The following is a 17,877-nucleotide window of genomic DNA, read 5'->3' as shown; positions in this document are numbered from 1 at the left end:
AATGGTCTCCGATACAATGGTTGATCTGTTTGTGTTTCAAGTTCCACGTTCCCATCAAACTCCAATAACAAAGAACAATACAGCACAGGAACAGGCCCGTCATCCCTCCAAGCCTGTACCAGTCATGATGCCAACCATTGCCAAAACCCTCAACATTTCCTTGTGCCATATCCCTCTATCTCCAAAACCTAAGATTCCCTTGCCTAACAAGAATTTATCTTCCTCTGCCTTAAAAATATTAATCGCCTTTGAGTTCTAAAGTCACACAACTCTCAGAGGAAACATTTCTCATCTCTGTCCTATAAGGACAACCCCAATTTTAAAAACAGTACCCTGTGTTTGTTTCACCCACAAGAGGAAACATTCTTCCAAGTCCACCTTGTCAAGACCATTCAGGATCTTATATACGTCAATCAAATCACCCCTCACTCTTCTGGGCTCCAGTGGGAAACAGCCCAGCCAGTTCAACCTGTCCTCATAAGGCAACCCTTCACCTGCCTCCAATTTGTGTCAGTGACTTGGTCAGTGACAGTGGATTGTGTGGAGTCTGTACATTCTCTCTGTGTCTGCATGGGTTTCCTCCGGGTGCTCCGGTTTCCTCCCACAAGTCCAGAAAGACGTGCTGTTACCAAGGCAGGCAGCACGGTAGCATTGTGGATAGCACAATTGCTTCACAGCACCAGGATCCCAGGTTTGATTCCGACTTTGGTCTCTGTCTGTGCGGAATCTGCACATCCTCCCAGTGTGTGTGTGGATTTCCTCCGGGTGCTCCGGTTTCCTCCCACAGTTCAAAGATGTGCAGGTTAGGTGGATTGGCCATGGTAAATTGCCCTTAGTATCCAAAATGGACCTTAGTGTTGGGTGGGGTTTACTGGGTTATGGGGATAGGGTGGAGGTGTTGACTTTGGTAGGGCGCTCTGTCCAAGAGCCGGTGCAGACTCGATGGGCGGAATGGCCTCCTTCTGCACTGTAAATTCGATGAAACCCAATCGTTCCAGGTACCAATCTAGCAAATCTCTGAACTGCCTCCCATGCATTTACATATTTCCCAAGGAGACCAAAACTGTACACAGTATTTGAGATGTGGTCTCATCAATGCCCTGTATAACAGAAGCACAGCATCCTTACTTTTATGTTCACTTCCTCTTATAATAGAGGATAGCATTTTATTACCTTTATTACTGTCTACACCTGCATACTAACCTTTTGTGACTCATGCACTACAACACCTAGATCCATCTGCACCTCGGAATACTATATCTGTTCTGTTTAAGTAATCCTTTCCTCCTGCCAAAGTGAACCACTTCACATTTTCCCACATTATATTCCATCTGCCAGATTTTTGCCCACTCACCTCACCTATCCATACCCGCCTCCAAATTCCTTACGTCTTCTTCACAACATACTTTGCGTCATCTGCAAACTGACCTACCATGCCTTCGCTCCCCTCATCCAAGTCACTGACACAAATCGGAGGCAGGTGAAGCGAACAGCATAAAGGCTCGGCAAACACAAAGAAGGTGAAAATAATAGAACAGGTTGCCTGGGTTAAATGAAATTCAGGTGGGAGGAGGTCCCCGAGGAGAATAAACACAAATCCTGTGTCATTCAATATATATATATATATATATGCGCTATTCGATAGCACAAAGCGTCAAGCTTACTCATTGAGGAGGGGGAGCAGACAACCTTCTGCAACGCGAGGGACCTCGGAGCCCGCCGACTTCCTCAACGGTTTTTAACGCCCCCCGCCCCCACGCGTGTAGGCGGGGCTTCACCGGCACGCGCACCAAACCGCCGGCCCGGGGGAGGGAAATTTGAGCAGTTGACGTCACCTGGGTGCCGCGCGCTGCCCGAGTGGGCGTGCGCGTGGCGAGCCTGCGCTCGCGATCGCGCCGCCCCCCCCCCCCCAGCCCAGATCGTCGTTCCATCAAGCCGAGGACGGTTGTCGCTTCCTCACGCCTGCTCCGTGCTGGGAGAGCCGCTTTCTCGTTTGTTTTCTTTTGTTCATCGGTGCTCGCCACCCGCTGCAAGAAAGAAAGCAAGCAGTCTGTCCACACACCCGCCCTCCCTCTCGGTGTGTTTCCCGCCCCCTTTTTTTTTTTCTCTCTCTTCGCAACCTGCCGCATAATGTCGACATGATCCGTGTGGAGAACAATGGCAATTCTCGGCATTGCGAAAAGAGCAGCGGCTCTCACTCACTCCGGCGATAAACGCCGACTGTAGACAATAATAGCGCGTATTTTGTTGTTGTTTTGCAATCATCCCAACAAACACCTTTTCGCAGCATAGATCCCCCTTCACCGCCAGCCGCCCTCCCCGCCACTTCTCTATTCCTCAGAAGGGAAGGGCTTTTTATTTTTGATCAGGAGGACGGGCGCAACTGTTGGGTGGACTGTGAGGGAATTGTTTCCCCTCCCCTCGCTCGGAGCGCAGAGTGTGAAGGTATTTTCATCCTTTCGTTTGTGGACGCCAGGCTCTGTGCTTTTTTGTTTTGTGTTTTATTCGGAAAAATGGAGGCTGTTATCGAGAAGGAATGCAGTGCGCTTGGAGGACTCTTCCAGACCATCATCGGCGACATGAAGGTTGGTGGTTTAAAGTATTAATTATCCCCCTGATCACTGCACGGGATAGATGAAGCAAGGAGTTAGCGTTTGCACTTTTTTGCTGTTGCCCCCACCCCTACCCATTTCTCCCCACCCACAAGGAAGGAAGAGGGGGGGGGGGGGGGGTCTGTGACAGTTACTAAAATGAACAAGTGTGCCCCTGAATTGGTGGTGTTTCTGGTTGCAAACGTTTTTCAACAAAAACTGTTTGGAAGGCTATAATAACCAGTTTGGAAACTGCACCTGTCAAGTTTCTAATAATATAAATATATGCTACTGGTTTTTCTTGGTACAGTTGGAATTTTGCCCGCTACATGTATATAGGCAGTTCCATGAATCACGATTTTTCTCCCCCCCCCCCTTAAAATGTGAAGGTTGTAATCTGCACTGGGAGCTGTTTTGATTTTTAGCGAACGTATAAACCGCTTTTCTGCCAACGAATCGATCTTGGTGTTCGAGTTTGATTGAAGCATGTGAAATTATTTCTGCCGAACTGACTTGGGAATTTTTATTTATTTGATATTGATGTTCAGAAGCCCTATACTTGGACTTGAATCGAATAAGCATTTTACCGAAAGGAACAGTAGATTTGGCACATTTTCAGTTTACCTTAGTCCTTAAATAAAAACCTATTTAACTTCAAATGGTTATGCGGCTTTCTTGCCCAGTTGATTTTAAACAGGTTGTATGTTTTTAAAAATGTGTTTACCAAATTAATTTTTTTGTAAAATCTATTTCAGCATTTTGTCATCTTGTGACACTGCTCTTCAGGGCATGCTTTAAGCTATTATAATTTTTAACCCAATTATTTTGTCACTTGATTTGTACTCCTATAATTTTCCCATTGACATTGTATATGCTGGTGTCCCTGTAAAAGGATGATAATTCCTGTCAAAGTGCGCCATTAGGCACTGAATTTATGTAGATTTTATTGTGACTGGGTTATGTGAATTTATTTCCTGAAAGGAAGTGCATTTCTTTGGGGCGTAAAAGCTTATGAATAGTGCAAATTCTTTTGCTGCCTTTTCAAGTGATGAACTAGATTCAAATCCAGTGAATATAATTATTTCACCCTTATGCGAACTGTAAATTAGATAATTTATTTTTTCAGATTTTTTTGCATTTCCCTTTCTTGAAGATATTGACTTGTGTTGGGTTACAAAGGTGTTGATTGCAAAGCCCTTTTGAGCCTAGATCAGGCACAATTAATTATGCTGAAGGCATCTCGAGCAAATCCAGTCCTGGGAGGGTTGAGTGGTAGGAGGAGTATGTGGATGTGCGGGTGACTAATTTTCTCCTCACTGAGCAAGGAGTGCTGAGGCCAATTGTATCACCCCTACTTAAACCCTGGTCGAAATCGGCTAATAACACCGTGTGTGTTGAATCTGGAACTATATCTAGCTGGCACAGCTACATGGCATCTTTAGCGTTTGAGACATTGGAGAGCTTGTATCTGTAATGTAAAGCAAATTTCCAAGTCCATTTTGGTTTGTAAATAAATTTTTGTTTTGTTTTGTTGCTAATTTGCTGTCTGCCTCCTCACTTGAAGGTGGTTACTTCTGGTGGGGTACAGATTCAGAACACAAGAAATAGGAACAAGAGTAGACACAAATGGCCTATCGAGCATGTCCCGCTATTCCATATGATCATGGCTGATCTTGGGCTTCAACTACATTTTCCTACCTACTCCTCAATCCCTTAATTCACTGTGAGACAACAAAAGTGTTCCAACCTTAAATGATGGAGCAACCACAACCCTCTGGCATTCTTCAATTTTTCATGCACCACTCTAGATATTAAGTGCTAACTATTTCACCAAGCAAGACATTGCAACTGACCCAAACCTTGTCTTCACCTGACATGCATTTTCCTGGAGGAATCACTTGAGAAGTGGAAACCTTGATGGATTTGACATCCTCTTGATCAGGAATGTTGAAACTAATGTGGACAGCATGGTGGCACAGTGGTTAGCATTGCTGCCTCGCAGCGCTAGGACCCGGGTTCAATTCTGACTTTGGGTCACTGTCTGTGTGGAGTTTGCATGTTCTCCCCATGCATGTGTGGGTATTCTCCAGTTGCTCCGGTTTCCTCCCACAGTCTTTGAGGGTCAGATATGATGGGCCGAATGGCCCCCTTCTGCACTGCAAGAATTCTAATTCTAATGGTAGAATTTCTGTAATCACACCCCACCTAACTGAGAATGTTTAACTTTGCACGATCAGTAAATTGAATCTTAAGTCATCTGGCCACTATTTTGATAATTTAAACTCTGTGCAAATTGAATTGCCCTGGGTACAGATTTGTGAAGCATTTTTTGGTTGACGAGGTGTTGCTCTTGGTTTTGTCATTTTATGAGACACTGATGGAAGGGTTTGAAGAATTGAGTTCATTTGCACTGCCATAACACTTTCTTATGGGCAGATCAAGAAAGACACCAATTGGTGTATTTTCAGGTTGTCATGGAGCATCAACATGACATTTCATAAAGTGGTGCAGTATGCATTTATGCCCACTGTCACCCACAGATTAAATTCCTTATCCCAGCAATACAGTTGCATATATGTTGTCCCTTGAATTTGAATGAAGGCATTTTATTCACTTCCTTGGTTGTGCTTATTAGATTTTGAGCAGTTAGTTTTGAATGATGGGATGGAATCCTGGAACATTGGCTGCAGTTGCTGTCCTGGGTTAGACTGAACAATATGGGAATGTGGAGATTCTGCTGTTGCCAGTAAAACTATAGAGTTCTTTCTGCAGCATTAACTTGCATTTAATAAACAAGGATGTTGAAATATGTAAACAGGTCAATATGTGTCATGGCAGTTTTTTTCTACTAGTCTCCAGATTGTCTACCAACAGTGAGGGCCATCTTGTTTCCAAGTTGCCTATAATATCAGTCCTGAATAATCAGATAGGAGGTATGAGTCATCTCAGATGACTGCAGTCAAGATGTTTAAATTTTGCCCCCCAGCCACAGCATTCCCAAATTTTCAGAAGTTTATTTATGTTGCAGGTGACAAGCTACAATCTATCCTGTTCCTCCTGGGCATTTTGGAATCTTGCACAAAGTTGATTTATTTAGTGGCTTACAGTAAAGCTGGCATTTTTCTGATTTGATGCAGTGGTTGTAGATGCATACCAGCACAAAAATGCCTGTGTCTCAGGATACTAAAAAGCAAAATAAAGCTGGGAGATGCTTCCAGGAGCATGACTCACATATCTTTTTGAATTTGCACAGAGTGGTACATCGATCCAACCTTAATTTGCTTTAGCTTTTGATTAAAATTAAAGTATCTGTGCATGGGTGGTCTGGTAATGTGGTATATTGTTCTGTGCAATCACTATGTGGATTCACGTCTGAGAGCCTGAAAATTATCAGCAACTGCTGAATGGGTATTAGGTGACTGCACAGCAAGGAAGCAAAATTGGAAGGCTGGAGTACCATCATTTACATATTTTCCAGTAATTAGCGAAGGTGGCCTTGAAACAACAGGATGTCTGCCCGTGTCAGAAATTTCGATTTTCTATATTAAGTGTAGTTGGGGAAGTGAAAGATTAAGGCACGCTTAACACAGCAAGGAACAGCTTGTTTTGGATTTGTTAATTTTGTAGCCTGACCGTTCATCTGTGTTTTTAAGTGAAACCGATTTAAATGGATGCAAAACCAACCCAGATTGAAGGCACAAAACCAAGACTCCAATTGTGTGTCATCCTGTATTTGTTGTAAGTTGATTGTGAAGGACTGTCATTCCATGATTTGCTAATAAGGAGAGCAGTGACCTCTAAAGTTGACCTGAATCTAATTGGATTTTGTTTGTATAAAAAAAAGTTGAGTTGCTAATTCTTTCAAGCCAAATGGATGCCTCATTTAAGAATTATGGAGAAATTTGTAATTTAAAAAAAAAAAAAGGACTATAGCTTCGAACTATGCATAACCGTTGATTTGTAGCATCCTCAATTTTCTTTAACTTTCATTAGAGTTTTTCTTGTTCAGTAAGTAATTTACTTTGTAAAATATATGCTGCTTTCTAAACAAATGTTTCTTTATGCTGCTGTGGGTAAACCAGTACAACAATTCATCAGTTGCCAACAGATGTGAAATGTATTGATTTAAAAATAATTTGCAAAGTTGCAGCAGTAATATTTGGCTAATTGTAGCAACTAATTAGCTTAACGTTTTGTTCAAACTGGTGCATTATTTCGAGCAGTTTCTTGTTGATACTTGAGTTTCACTTACAAATCTATTTAATTTCTCTTGAAGTTATAAATCATAGTGATTTTGGTATAAGGTGTTTGGGGAGAATTTCCTCCCATCTTAAGCCCATGGGATGTGGTAGATTTTTTACTGTCACTCTGGAATAGTGCTTTATGTGTCTATTTTGTTTTCTGCCATTTTAATTTACTTGCAGTTAATACAGAGTTCCACTTGCCAATTGGATAAATACTAGGTGAAAAAACTGATGTATATGGGGAAATAGCAGGGGAGTGGGACTAACTGACTAACTACATTTGCTCTTCGAAGGAGCAGCATAGACTCCAGAGGCCAAATAATGCCCTACGCTTAGTGATTCTGCGATATATTATTCTTGACATTCCAACCTAATTCAGGTCAATTTGTTTGGCAATTTATTTGTTATCTACAGGCCACTAAACCAAAAGAAAGGCTGTTTTGACAGGTAACATGCATATATAATTTGCAAAATAGAAACAAAGATGTCGAATAGCTTCTCCCAGACTTGTGGAGCATTCTAAGCCTAAAACAGAATTAAATATGTCTGCAACAGACCAACACTGTGTCATCTGACCTCCTAAGTCGTGTGTTTTGAATCCAACTTGGTTATTTGAACACCCTGTGGCTTTTTTGGATGTTAGACCATTTCAGAGTGAGATTGTTAAACTGAGCACAGTGGGTTGGTGAAAATTGTCAAAAGTCTGGCTGCATTGAAGGGTCTCTAATTGACAGACCAGTGACTGATATACTGTTTTGATCCTCTCAGATGAGATCCTGCAGTTAAAACGTAGTACAAAGCTCTGGAAAAGAGCAGTAAGTCTAAACATCCAAAATTATTTGTTCTTCAGTGTGATCTATTTCTGTTAGACCCATGAATAGTAAGAACATTCAAGTTTCAGTATTATTCAGAGTTGTTGCTAGGATTTCAGCAAAATGTTATGAACATGGTGTTTCTGTGCTCTGTCCATTGTGAAAGCAGTGAAAAATAAAACTGTAGGATGTGCCCTGATAGCTTCGCTATGACCGCAGAGGAAAATCTAGCTAATTGCATGTCTCTTACTGATAGTAGTGGTTAGAATAATGTGTGCTGATTAATTGAGGGTATTTTGCAAGATAGAACATATTGGTTTAAGTGTTTTTATTCCCCCCCCCTCCCCTCACACACAGCACAGATATGATAATTCTGGTTGACAAATTTGTTATTTCAAGTGTATATGGTAGTAAGAATAATTCCTCCTCGTGATTTTGGAAGATTAGTTCAATAATTCTTCACAAAACAGTCTATTTTTAGTGTAATGAGACCAGGTTAATTAGTAATCTGATAATTAGGAATCCTTTGGGGAATAGTGATCAGATAACATACAATTTCACATTGAGTTTGATGTGACATACAAAAGTTTGAAACTAGAGTCTAAATTTAAAGCCCGTTACATAGACATGAAGAGTGAGTTTAAGGTAGGTTGGGAAATTAGATTATAATTGTGACACAATTTAAATATTTAATTCTCAAATATGTAGTTCATTGAGAAACAGAAAATCAATGGGAAAAGTAATTATTCATGGCTAACTAAATAAAAAGTTTAAGTGTAGTATTCAATCAAAAGAGGAGAAATCCTATATTGGCATGGACATAGTTTGTTTTACTTTTGTTCATAATCAAGTTTTTTTTAGTGTGAGGTGTATGTCTTCTCTTACCCCTCAGGGTGGCTTGTCCCAATTTAGATACATTCCAGCAGCAAGCTTTAGTGAATTTAAAAAGAAAATGTTTGCACCAGAGATTTTAACACATTGGGCGGGATTCTCCGGCCGTGTCCGCCCGGTGACTGGAGATTACAGGCACTGACCAAGTGGATTGGAAGGTAGCAAATATAAGAGTGTTATTCAAGAAAGAAGGGAGAGAAAAACTGAACTACAGGCCAGTTAGCCTGATATTGGGGGAAAGGCTGGAATCTGCGATTAAGATCACGGTAACAGAGCACTAAAAGAAATATGAAAACAGGCCGAGTCAGCATGATGTTATGAAAGGGAAATTGTGTTTCACAAATCTATTACGAGGTTTTAAGGATGCAAGTAGCTGGCTAGGTAAAGACTGGAGAATCCCACCCGAGGTCAATGGATTTTCCCCATTGTTGGCGTCTCGCCCGTGGCATTCTTGCGGCGGGGTGGGTGAATCCAGCCCAAAGTCTCTCACATTGGGTCACACACACACAATAGATGCAGATGAAAAATAATACAATTACAAGTTGAATTGCTTTCAGTCTCTTTTGTAGTAGGCTGATTTGTTTCTTTGCTGAACTGGTGCTATAGCTGAGTGGAGGTTAGGTAAAAGTAGATAATTCTCAGCTGGATTTCCAGGAGACTGGCCCTCGGGTCGACTTGAAGGTGGAACAGGTTGGGGGAGAAGATTCTGCCTTTGTCTTTGAAAATATAGCTGTTTTTACCTTGTCGTGCAGCTGGTTCAGTGGCTTTTCAGATGGAATCTCTAATGGTGTTTCTTTGATTAGAATAACTTGTGCTTTAACTTTTAAAAACAGGAACAAACATGGCTACCTTAACCAGGTGACCTGTACAAGTCCCGATACCTTTCCCAAATAAGGTAGTGGGTTGGGCCAGCACACATCCTATTTTGTGGCCTTTCACACTTGAGTTTTTTGAGATGATGAATGATCATAATGTAAGGAAAGGTCAGTGAGACTCATTTCATGGTTGTTTAACACCTTGAGTTTTGAAATCTTTGTTGTCCCTGGTGAGGCAAGAAGATGAATCGGTTGGTATCATAATTCTAGTTGTTTAAGTTCACCTTTAGCAAAAGGACTTAGTTTCACAAGTGGCTGAGATTGTTCGTCTTTAATGAGTTATTTGCTTGAGTTTCAAATCTTACCGGGAGATACTGCTAAAGTCACATGATGTGTTGTCAGCCAACTTAATCTGTTGCATCCATTTTCAAAAATATAATTTTAAAATTTGTGTCTGCTCTGGCATGACAATATTAAAGTAATATTGTCAAGAAGAGGAGTAAGCCTGAGGATTGAAAGAGTTTTAAAAAACAGCAAAGGATAACCAAAAACGTGATAGAGGGAGAAAATAGAATGTGAGAGTAAACTATCAAGAAATATAAAAATGGGTTTTAAGGGCTTCAACCAGTAGGTAAAAAGGGAGAGTAGCTAAAGTAAATGTGGGTCCCTTAGAGGCTGATGTAGGAGAAATCATAATGGGGCAAATGGAAATAGCAGAGGTTGCCTTGTTTTCACATTAGAAAACACAAAACATTCCAGAAATAACAGGGAATAGGGTGACATGGTGGCACAGTGGTTAGCACTGCTGCCGCATGGTGCTGAGGACCGGGTTTGAATCCCGGCCCTGGGTCACTGTCCGTGTCGAGTTTGCACATTTTCCCCGTGTCTGCGTGGGCTCACCCCCACAACCCAAAGATGTGCAGGGTAGATGGATTGGCCACACTAAAAAAAAAAAAAGAAATAACAGGGAGGGATTGATTGAGAGTATTTTTTAGTGGAAATTTAAATTAATAAAGGAAAGGTACTAAAGTAATGGGATTAAAAGCTTGCAAATCCCTTCGACCTGATGGCTAACACCTTGGGGTTCTAAAAAAGAGGGATGTAGAGATACTGGGTGCATTATCTCTAATCTTAAGAAATCCTCTAGATTACAGGCACTGACCCAGTGGATTGGAAGGTAGCAAATATAAGAATTTTATTCAAGAAAGAAGGGAGCGAGAAAAAACTGAGCTACAGGCCAGTTAGCCTGATATTGGGGGAAAAGCTGGAATCTGCTATTAAGATCATGGTAACAGGGCACTAAAATAAATATAAAAACAGGCAAGTCAGCATGATGTTATGAAAGGGAAATTATGTTTCACAAATCTATTACGAGGTTTTAAGGATGCAAGTAGCTGGCTAGATAAAGGCAGGGGAGGGGCGGGGGGCACTGGATTTGGATTTCCAAACAAAATTGATACTGTTGTAATGAAAGGTGGTTGCACAAGATAAAGATTTGTGATATGTTGGCCTTTATTAAGAGAGGGGTGGAGTACAAAAGTAAAGGAGTTTTGTTTCAATTGTACAAAGCTTTGGTGAGACAACACTTGGTGTATTATGTTTAGTTTTGGCTTCCACACCTGATGAAGAAAATACTTGCTTTGGAGGGAGTGCAATGTAGGTTCGCTAGATTGCTTCCTGAGATGAGAAAGTCGTCCTATGAGGACGGTTTGAGTTAAATTGGCTTATACTTTCTGGAGTTTAGAAGAATGAAAGATGAGCTCAGTGAAATACACAATATTCTGAGGGAGCTTGTCAGGTGTAAAGATAAAGTCGCCATAGCCCCAGATGACCCTAGGCGGCTTTCCCCTTTGAGGGCGAGAGCTGACTGGCGGTGATTTAACCTGAGGATCACCACACCTCAGGGGAGGGGCAAGGTTGAGAAGACGTGCCTTCATGAATAACCTCGGGGTATGGGAACTGAACCCATGCTGCTGACCTTGTTCTGCATCATAAACCCAGCTGTCTAGCCCACTGTGCTGTATTGCTGAGAGGCTGTTTCCCCTGATTGAGGAGTCTAGCATTAGGACAGAGATGAAAATTTCTTCACTTGGGAGGGTTGTAAATCTTTGGAATTTTCTGCCCCTGTGGGCAATAGATGTTCAGTCATTGAGGGCATTCATGGCTGAGGTTGAGAGATCTTTTGACTGAGGGAATTGTGGGAAAGAGAGGGTGGGAAAGTGGCGTTAAGGAGCAATCATGATCTTATTTAAAAGTGGAGCTTGCTTATTGGCAGTTTGGCTTCTCCTCAAGTTCTTTACAAGTATAACAAAGTAATACCCTTAAATATATTTAATATCCATTGTGTTGAAGGCGATTTAGAGAATGCAGGAATATGCCATGGATTGGAATGCAGCCAGTTTTTAACTTGGGTGTGGTATCAAGTGATGTTGAGTAGAGGCCAAATGGTTCCTCCTTGCTGATGTAGATAAGGAAAGAAAAATTATGAATGAATTACCGCTAGGAAATTCCTTGATATCCCTACCTAACAAATATCTGTTGATCTCCCTAAGATCAATCTCTTGCATTATATTATATCCACAACAAGTTAACTGTTTCAAAGGAGAGCACAGATTTATTGGCAGCATCTTTGTTGCTGTGGAAACTGGTGCTAGGATACCAGTAAGATTTTTATGCTATCTTCGTGCTTTAATATGGTGAAAAATAATGGTATGATGTTTAGGTCTGAGTGTTGTTTCCGTGCCATTTTTAGTAAAGTTTACACTGCTACCTTTTTGAACTGTTGTGCTTTAATTTAGTATCAAATGAGTATTTGAGTTCTGCTTAAATCGTGTGTCAAGAATTAAGTATGATTGTGAGCTTGTAAGCCAAACCCCCCACTCTCCCCCAACCAATGTGCCATCTCAAATAAATCTTGCATGTTTTACCCATTATACAATGGCTTTACTAACACACAAGATTAAAGCATACATTGACAATGAATGTTATTAATCCTTAGTGTAGCAACAAATGCAGTACAACATCAATGATGAATTCTGATCAGCTGCTACCTGATCACATCACAGAAGGAGGCATGTTTTATGGTGCTTTGTGCTTCTCATATACGTCCTATCTGCCATTCACCTACTGACAGTTTAAACGACTGTGCTTGGGCATTTAATGACCAACTAGTGATATCATCTCTTCTGAATTAAATGTTGCTTAATTCAAATTATCTGATCTTTTTTACATTTTCATTTGGCTCAATTTTTCGGATGATTAAATTTTTAAATGGATGGGAAACATTTTCATTATCAAGAGTAAACTGATGGACTCTGCAGGGGTTGGAGGCAGAAGAGCTTTAGTGGATTTTCTTTGGAATCACATTGGTCCACAGAGGTATGTCCAGCAATGAAAGATAGGAACTCATTGAATGACCCTTTGTGAAAGATTTTGTAATCGGACACTTGAGACAGAATGGTTAACCTGACTAATTTAATGTAACCTGGAGGACTGGGCTGTCATTCATGATTGGGATACTTTCCACTTAGCTTCAGGTAACCCTGTTCAGTGTGAGCAGTGGTACAGGTACCAGACCCCTTATCTGGACCTGCAAGCCATTACATTCGAAGCTGGGGCCCTGATTAGCAATTTGAATAATACCCTTTTATTCTTTATTTTCATAGTTGCTAGGCCACATGCCTGATCCTGAGCGTCCCAAATACAGGATCTGGTATCTGTCATTGGGCATTTGTCTGCGCTCTTCACTGGTTAACCTTGGTTAAGACTCCCTTGTACACATTGGTTAGCATGGATATATATACTTACCAAATATGGGGTCTAACCAGAATGTTTTAACTGACACCAGTTCCACGCCTTTATAAATCCAGACTCCTGAGATTAATGCCATGATTCCATTGGCCTTTTTAATTTATCTTTTGCACCTGACCACTACTTGTAGTGATTACATAGGTCCCTAAAGCACTTTGATCCTCCACAATTCCTAGCTTCTTATCACTGAGGAACTGACTTTTATTTACTGCTGTCTGAATGCACAGTATATGATGCAGGATGCTGTTCAGCAGATTAGTGTAATTACTTCAGAATTAGGATCAGGACTAGGCCACTCATCCTGCTCTGCCATTCAATTAGATCATGGCTGATATGATTGTAACCTCAACCCCACATTCCTGCCTACCCCCGATAACTTTTCACACTCTTGTTAATCAAGAATCTATCTAGCTCTGCCGTAAAACTATTCAAAGACCCCGCTTCCACTGCCTGTTGAGGAAGAGTCCTAAGACTCTCAACTCCGAGAGAAAAAAAATTCTCCTAATCTTTGACTTAAATGAACGACCCCTTGTTTTTAAGTAGTGACCCCTAGTTCTAGATCCTCCCACAAGAGAAAACAGCCTCTCCACATCCACCCTGTCAAGACCCCTCAGGATTTTGTATGTTTTAATCAAGTCGCCTCTTACTCTTCTAGACTGCAGTGGATACAAACCTAACCTGTCAAAAAACTTTCCTCCTAAGACAACCCACTGGTTTTGGTCTAGTGAACCTCTCTGAACTACTTCAAAAGCATGTGCATCTTTCCTTAAATAAGCAGACCAATACTTCACACAGTGCGGCAGATATGGTTTCACCAATGCCCTGTACAGCTACCTCCCTAATTTTGTAACCAATTCTGCTCACAATGAACAATAACATTCTATCAGTTTTCTTAATTACTTGTACCTGCACACTAGCCTTTTGCGCTTCATGCACGAGGACACCCAGATCCTCTTAATCCGAGATATCTGTAATCTCTTACCATTTAAATAATAAGCTTTTTTATTCTTCCTGCCAAAATGGGCAATTGCACATTTCCCACATGAGACTCAATTTGCCAGATCTTTTCCCACTCACTTAACCTATCTATGTTCCTTTGTAGCCTCCATATGTCCTCTTCACAACTTTCCTACCTACTTTTGTGTCTTCAGCAAATTTAGCATCCATACATTTTGTCTCTTCATCCAAGCCGTTTATGTAAATTGTAAAAGGTTGAGACCCCAACACTGATGATCCCTATGGCACGTTTCACATCCTGCCGACCAGAAAAAGACCCATTTTTGCTAACTGTCCTGTTTTGTAGCCAGTATGTTGCCCCCTAGACCATGTGCTTTTATTTTCCACAATAACCATTGATGTGGCATCTTATCAGATATCATCAGGAAATCAAAGTACAATACATCCACCAGTTCCCATTTATCCACCGCACTTGTGACTTCTTCAAAGTAATTGGTTAATCTGTTGCATGTATTTGTTGCCAGGGCCCACTTCTAATTCACGATCATGGGCATATTAGGGACATTATGCCATACCAGTATTGAAGTGTAGCAACAAGACCAACCATCTCCAAATTCTGAAAGTACAATAGAAACGTTGTTTTAATTAAGCACCAGAGATTTTATTTAAATTTCTGATTATTTACTAGTGTTACTAATTAGTAACTGCTAGTCATATCAAAAAGGTGGGAGAAATTGTGCTTGTTTTATATTTGAGAGGATAGATGTTGTTGACGAAGAACTCTCATTAACATTGGGTATCAAAATTGTGCTCCTGGGTCAGGAATTGTACAGGCCAAATGCAAAGCAAATTTCTATTTGCGAAAACAATGTGTTATGACACCAACCTTGTACTTCAGTTAGCAATGTTTTATTATAATTCAGCTAGTTCACATACTTTTGGAGTGAAAGCAAAGTGGCTGACATCAGTAATCAGGATCAACAGGGAGAGGTTTTATTTACAGCTAATGTTCCACCTTGCTCTTCCTTTGGCATCTGCTTAATTTCTAGTCCAAGGTAATCTGACATCAGAAAAAGCACACCTGGATGGAAAATGCAGAAAAATTATCAGTTTGATGCTTCATGTATGTCAGAAGTTTAATTTCATTTGTTTTCATATGACATAAAAATTATTAGTTATAAAATGCTGTGTTTCACAATGTTTTCTTTCCCCCATAGGGGAGTTACCCAATCTGGGAAGATTTTATTAACAAAGCGGGTAAGCTACAGTCCCAACTCAGGTAAGAGTTAACGTTTGTTTCAAAACACTTCCTAGTAGTATTTGGAGACTCGTATCTGAATATAATGCTTCTGCTTTGAATTAAAAGGCACACGAGGGAGGGGGATAAAGATAAATTTATATGGTAAAATGTTTTTTGAAAATCCTGTTGTTACCAGGATATCCTCCTGAGAGCTTCATGTTGTCAGAATGATGGGCTGTCAAGTTACCAGCAAAGGTCAGGAACTTTGGACTTGAACTTGTAACAGTGGATTGCATTGGGATTTGGGAGTGGTCTTACTCAAATCTGCAACATGTGGATGATGATCAAAAAGGTTAAAGGGGAAAACTGCAGCCGCAAAGGCAGATGGTCTTTCCCTTAAAATTGCAGTATGCCACAGAAAATTGATTACAATGATAATTGCAACAAGTCCCATGATATTTTGAAGGTTTTATAATAGTTTAATAAAGAAAGAACTGCTTGTGTTGTCTTCACTTTATTCTGATGTAAATTAATTATAGGCACAAAGACTCTGATTACTTTTACTATTTTAAAAACATTTTTCACTAAATTAAGGTCCACTGCCACTTTATTTAAATAGGCATTATTGAATGATGCAGAACTGAAATGAAACAATTTTCATTGATTTACTCAATTGCTTAATATCAGTTCCTTCAGAAAAAATTAAATTGTTATTGTTATGGGCGAGGCGTTTTCAGAACCCCAAAATGTATCATGGAGTTCAATCAACCTCTCCCTTTAATGGATTTGTTGCTTTTCCTAGCACACAGTTCTTTCCCTAGGTGTGGGATTACAATTATGGACACGTGGGTTTTTAAACACAAAACACTGTTTATTCCATGAACTCAACTTAACATCTTAAATAAACATTGGATCTCTTAACACCCCTTCAAAGATAACTCAGAAAATATTGCAACAGTAAATAATTCCTTAAACTGTTCCTTCAAACTTCCAAGAGACTTAACCTTTAAACAGTATCACATTAGGTTAAAGGATATATATATTTTCTGTAGAATGGCAGAGATATATTAGCTTGGTTGACTTCAGCTCCAGCAGCACCTTGCTTTCTTCCTGCAGCTCTCTGGACACACACAAACTGCTTTTTCCAACTGGCTTTCTCCCTTCAAGCAGATCACAGCAAACCAGAACTTCTCAAGCTGCTGTCTCAAGCTGGCTTGCTACTTTTAAACTGCTCTCAGCAAAACCAGCCAGGCACCTTTTAGCTGCTCTCAGCAAAACCAGCCAGGCACTTTTCAAACCTGCAAAAACTAAACTGCAAAATGGCTGACCTGAGCTCAGCCCCACCCACTCTCTGACATTACTGTTTTCTTAAAGGTACATTGCTTAAACATCCATGTCTTAAAGGTACCCTCACATGACATAATTAAAACCACAGATTTGACTGAAGACAGTCGTGGATTGTCATTCTGTCCATTAACTTATGTTGCTAATATTTTGCTTCAAATCTAAATTGTTGGAAGCAAAGTCTTTCACACAGGTTGTCTGTTCTCTAAATAAGATGAGTTTAGCTACTGCTGTTTGAATCAGCAGTGAGCCTAAACCTATTCGCAATGCACAATAAATTGCTCATATCACTATAGCCACAATATTTATTGGGTATTGTGTAGAATATATAAATGTTCAGCCTGATCTGGCAAAAGGTTCATTCATGTGCAAAATAGAAAAAAGGTTTATACCCTAAACCATTCGAATGTTTGATGTTTGCATTGGATAACAAGTAGGAAAGATTAGCCTTGCTTCCTCATTTGTACGACTACATACAAATGCAAAATTGCTGTCATCCTGTGGGGAACAAAAAACTAGGACAGAATCTGTAAGATGTTGTGAATGCATCAAGTACTAAAGTTTTCCTCATTCCTTACATAAAATGCTTTAAAAAAAAATATATATATATTTTATTCAAATTTTTTCAGCCAAACAAAACAGTACAAATTTTTTTTCCCTTTTACAACAATAAAACAATATAAATAATAGTGACCGTTTTTAACAAATAAATAAATAATATATAAACTAAATGGCAACTGCCATAACATAATAACTCTCCCAAATAATAAAGTCAAACAAGCCAATATACATATCCAAGTAAAAATATCCATACAAAAACTCCCCTGAGGACCCACCCGAGCCCCCCCCCCCCCCCCCGGTTGCTGCTGCTACTTTCCCAGTTCCTTTATCGTTCTGCGAGATAGTCAATGAACGGTTGCCACCGCCTGGTGAACCCTTGTGCCGAACCTCTTAGTGCGAACTTTATCCGTTCCAGTTTTATAAACCCTACCATGTTGTTTATCCAGGCCTCCACGCCCGGGGGTTTAGCTTCCTTCCACATTAACAATATCCTTCGCCGGGCTATTAGGGACGCAAAGGCCAAAACATCAGCCTCTCTCACCTCCTGCACTCCCGGCTCTTCTGCAACCCCGAATATAGCCAACCCCCAGCTTGGCTCGACCCGGACCCCCA

General features: G+C 40.5%; 1 protein-coding gene across 12 annotated transcripts in view; it reads left to right on the top strand.

The window, feature by feature from the left end:
• The first annotated feature begins 1,884 nt into the window (after nucleotides 1–1,884).
• The window catches only part of LOC140385160 (protein MTSS 1-like), a 206,332-nt gene continuing 190,339 nt past the window's right edge, over nucleotides 1,885–17,877 (top strand). For 4 of the 12 annotated variants that reach the window (XM_072467020.1, XM_072467019.1, XM_072467015.1 and 1 more), the window contains exons 1-2: nucleotides 1,887–2,585; nucleotides 15,338–15,399. In XM_072467020.1, the coding sequence (XP_072323121.1) occupies nucleotides 2,514–2,585; nucleotides 15,338–15,399 (134 nt within the window). In that variant the 5' untranslated portion in view covers nucleotides 1,887–2,513. Of the gene's footprint in view, nucleotides 2,586–15,337; nucleotides 15,400–17,877 lie in introns of all 12 variants that reach the window. The other 8 variants (XM_072467025.1, XM_072467018.1, XM_072467017.1 and 5 more) reach the window with 3 other exon arrangements.

Source organism: Scyliorhinus torazame, chromosome 11, assembly GCF_047496885.1.
Source record: "Scyliorhinus torazame isolate Kashiwa2021f chromosome 11, sScyTor2.1, whole genome shotgun sequence".
Taxonomy (NCBI): Eukaryota; Metazoa; Chordata; class Chondrichthyes; order Carcharhiniformes; family Scyliorhinidae; genus Scyliorhinus; species Scyliorhinus torazame.
Note: the sequence above shows the minus strand (reverse complement) of the source record. Positions and strands in the feature narration are given on the sequence as shown.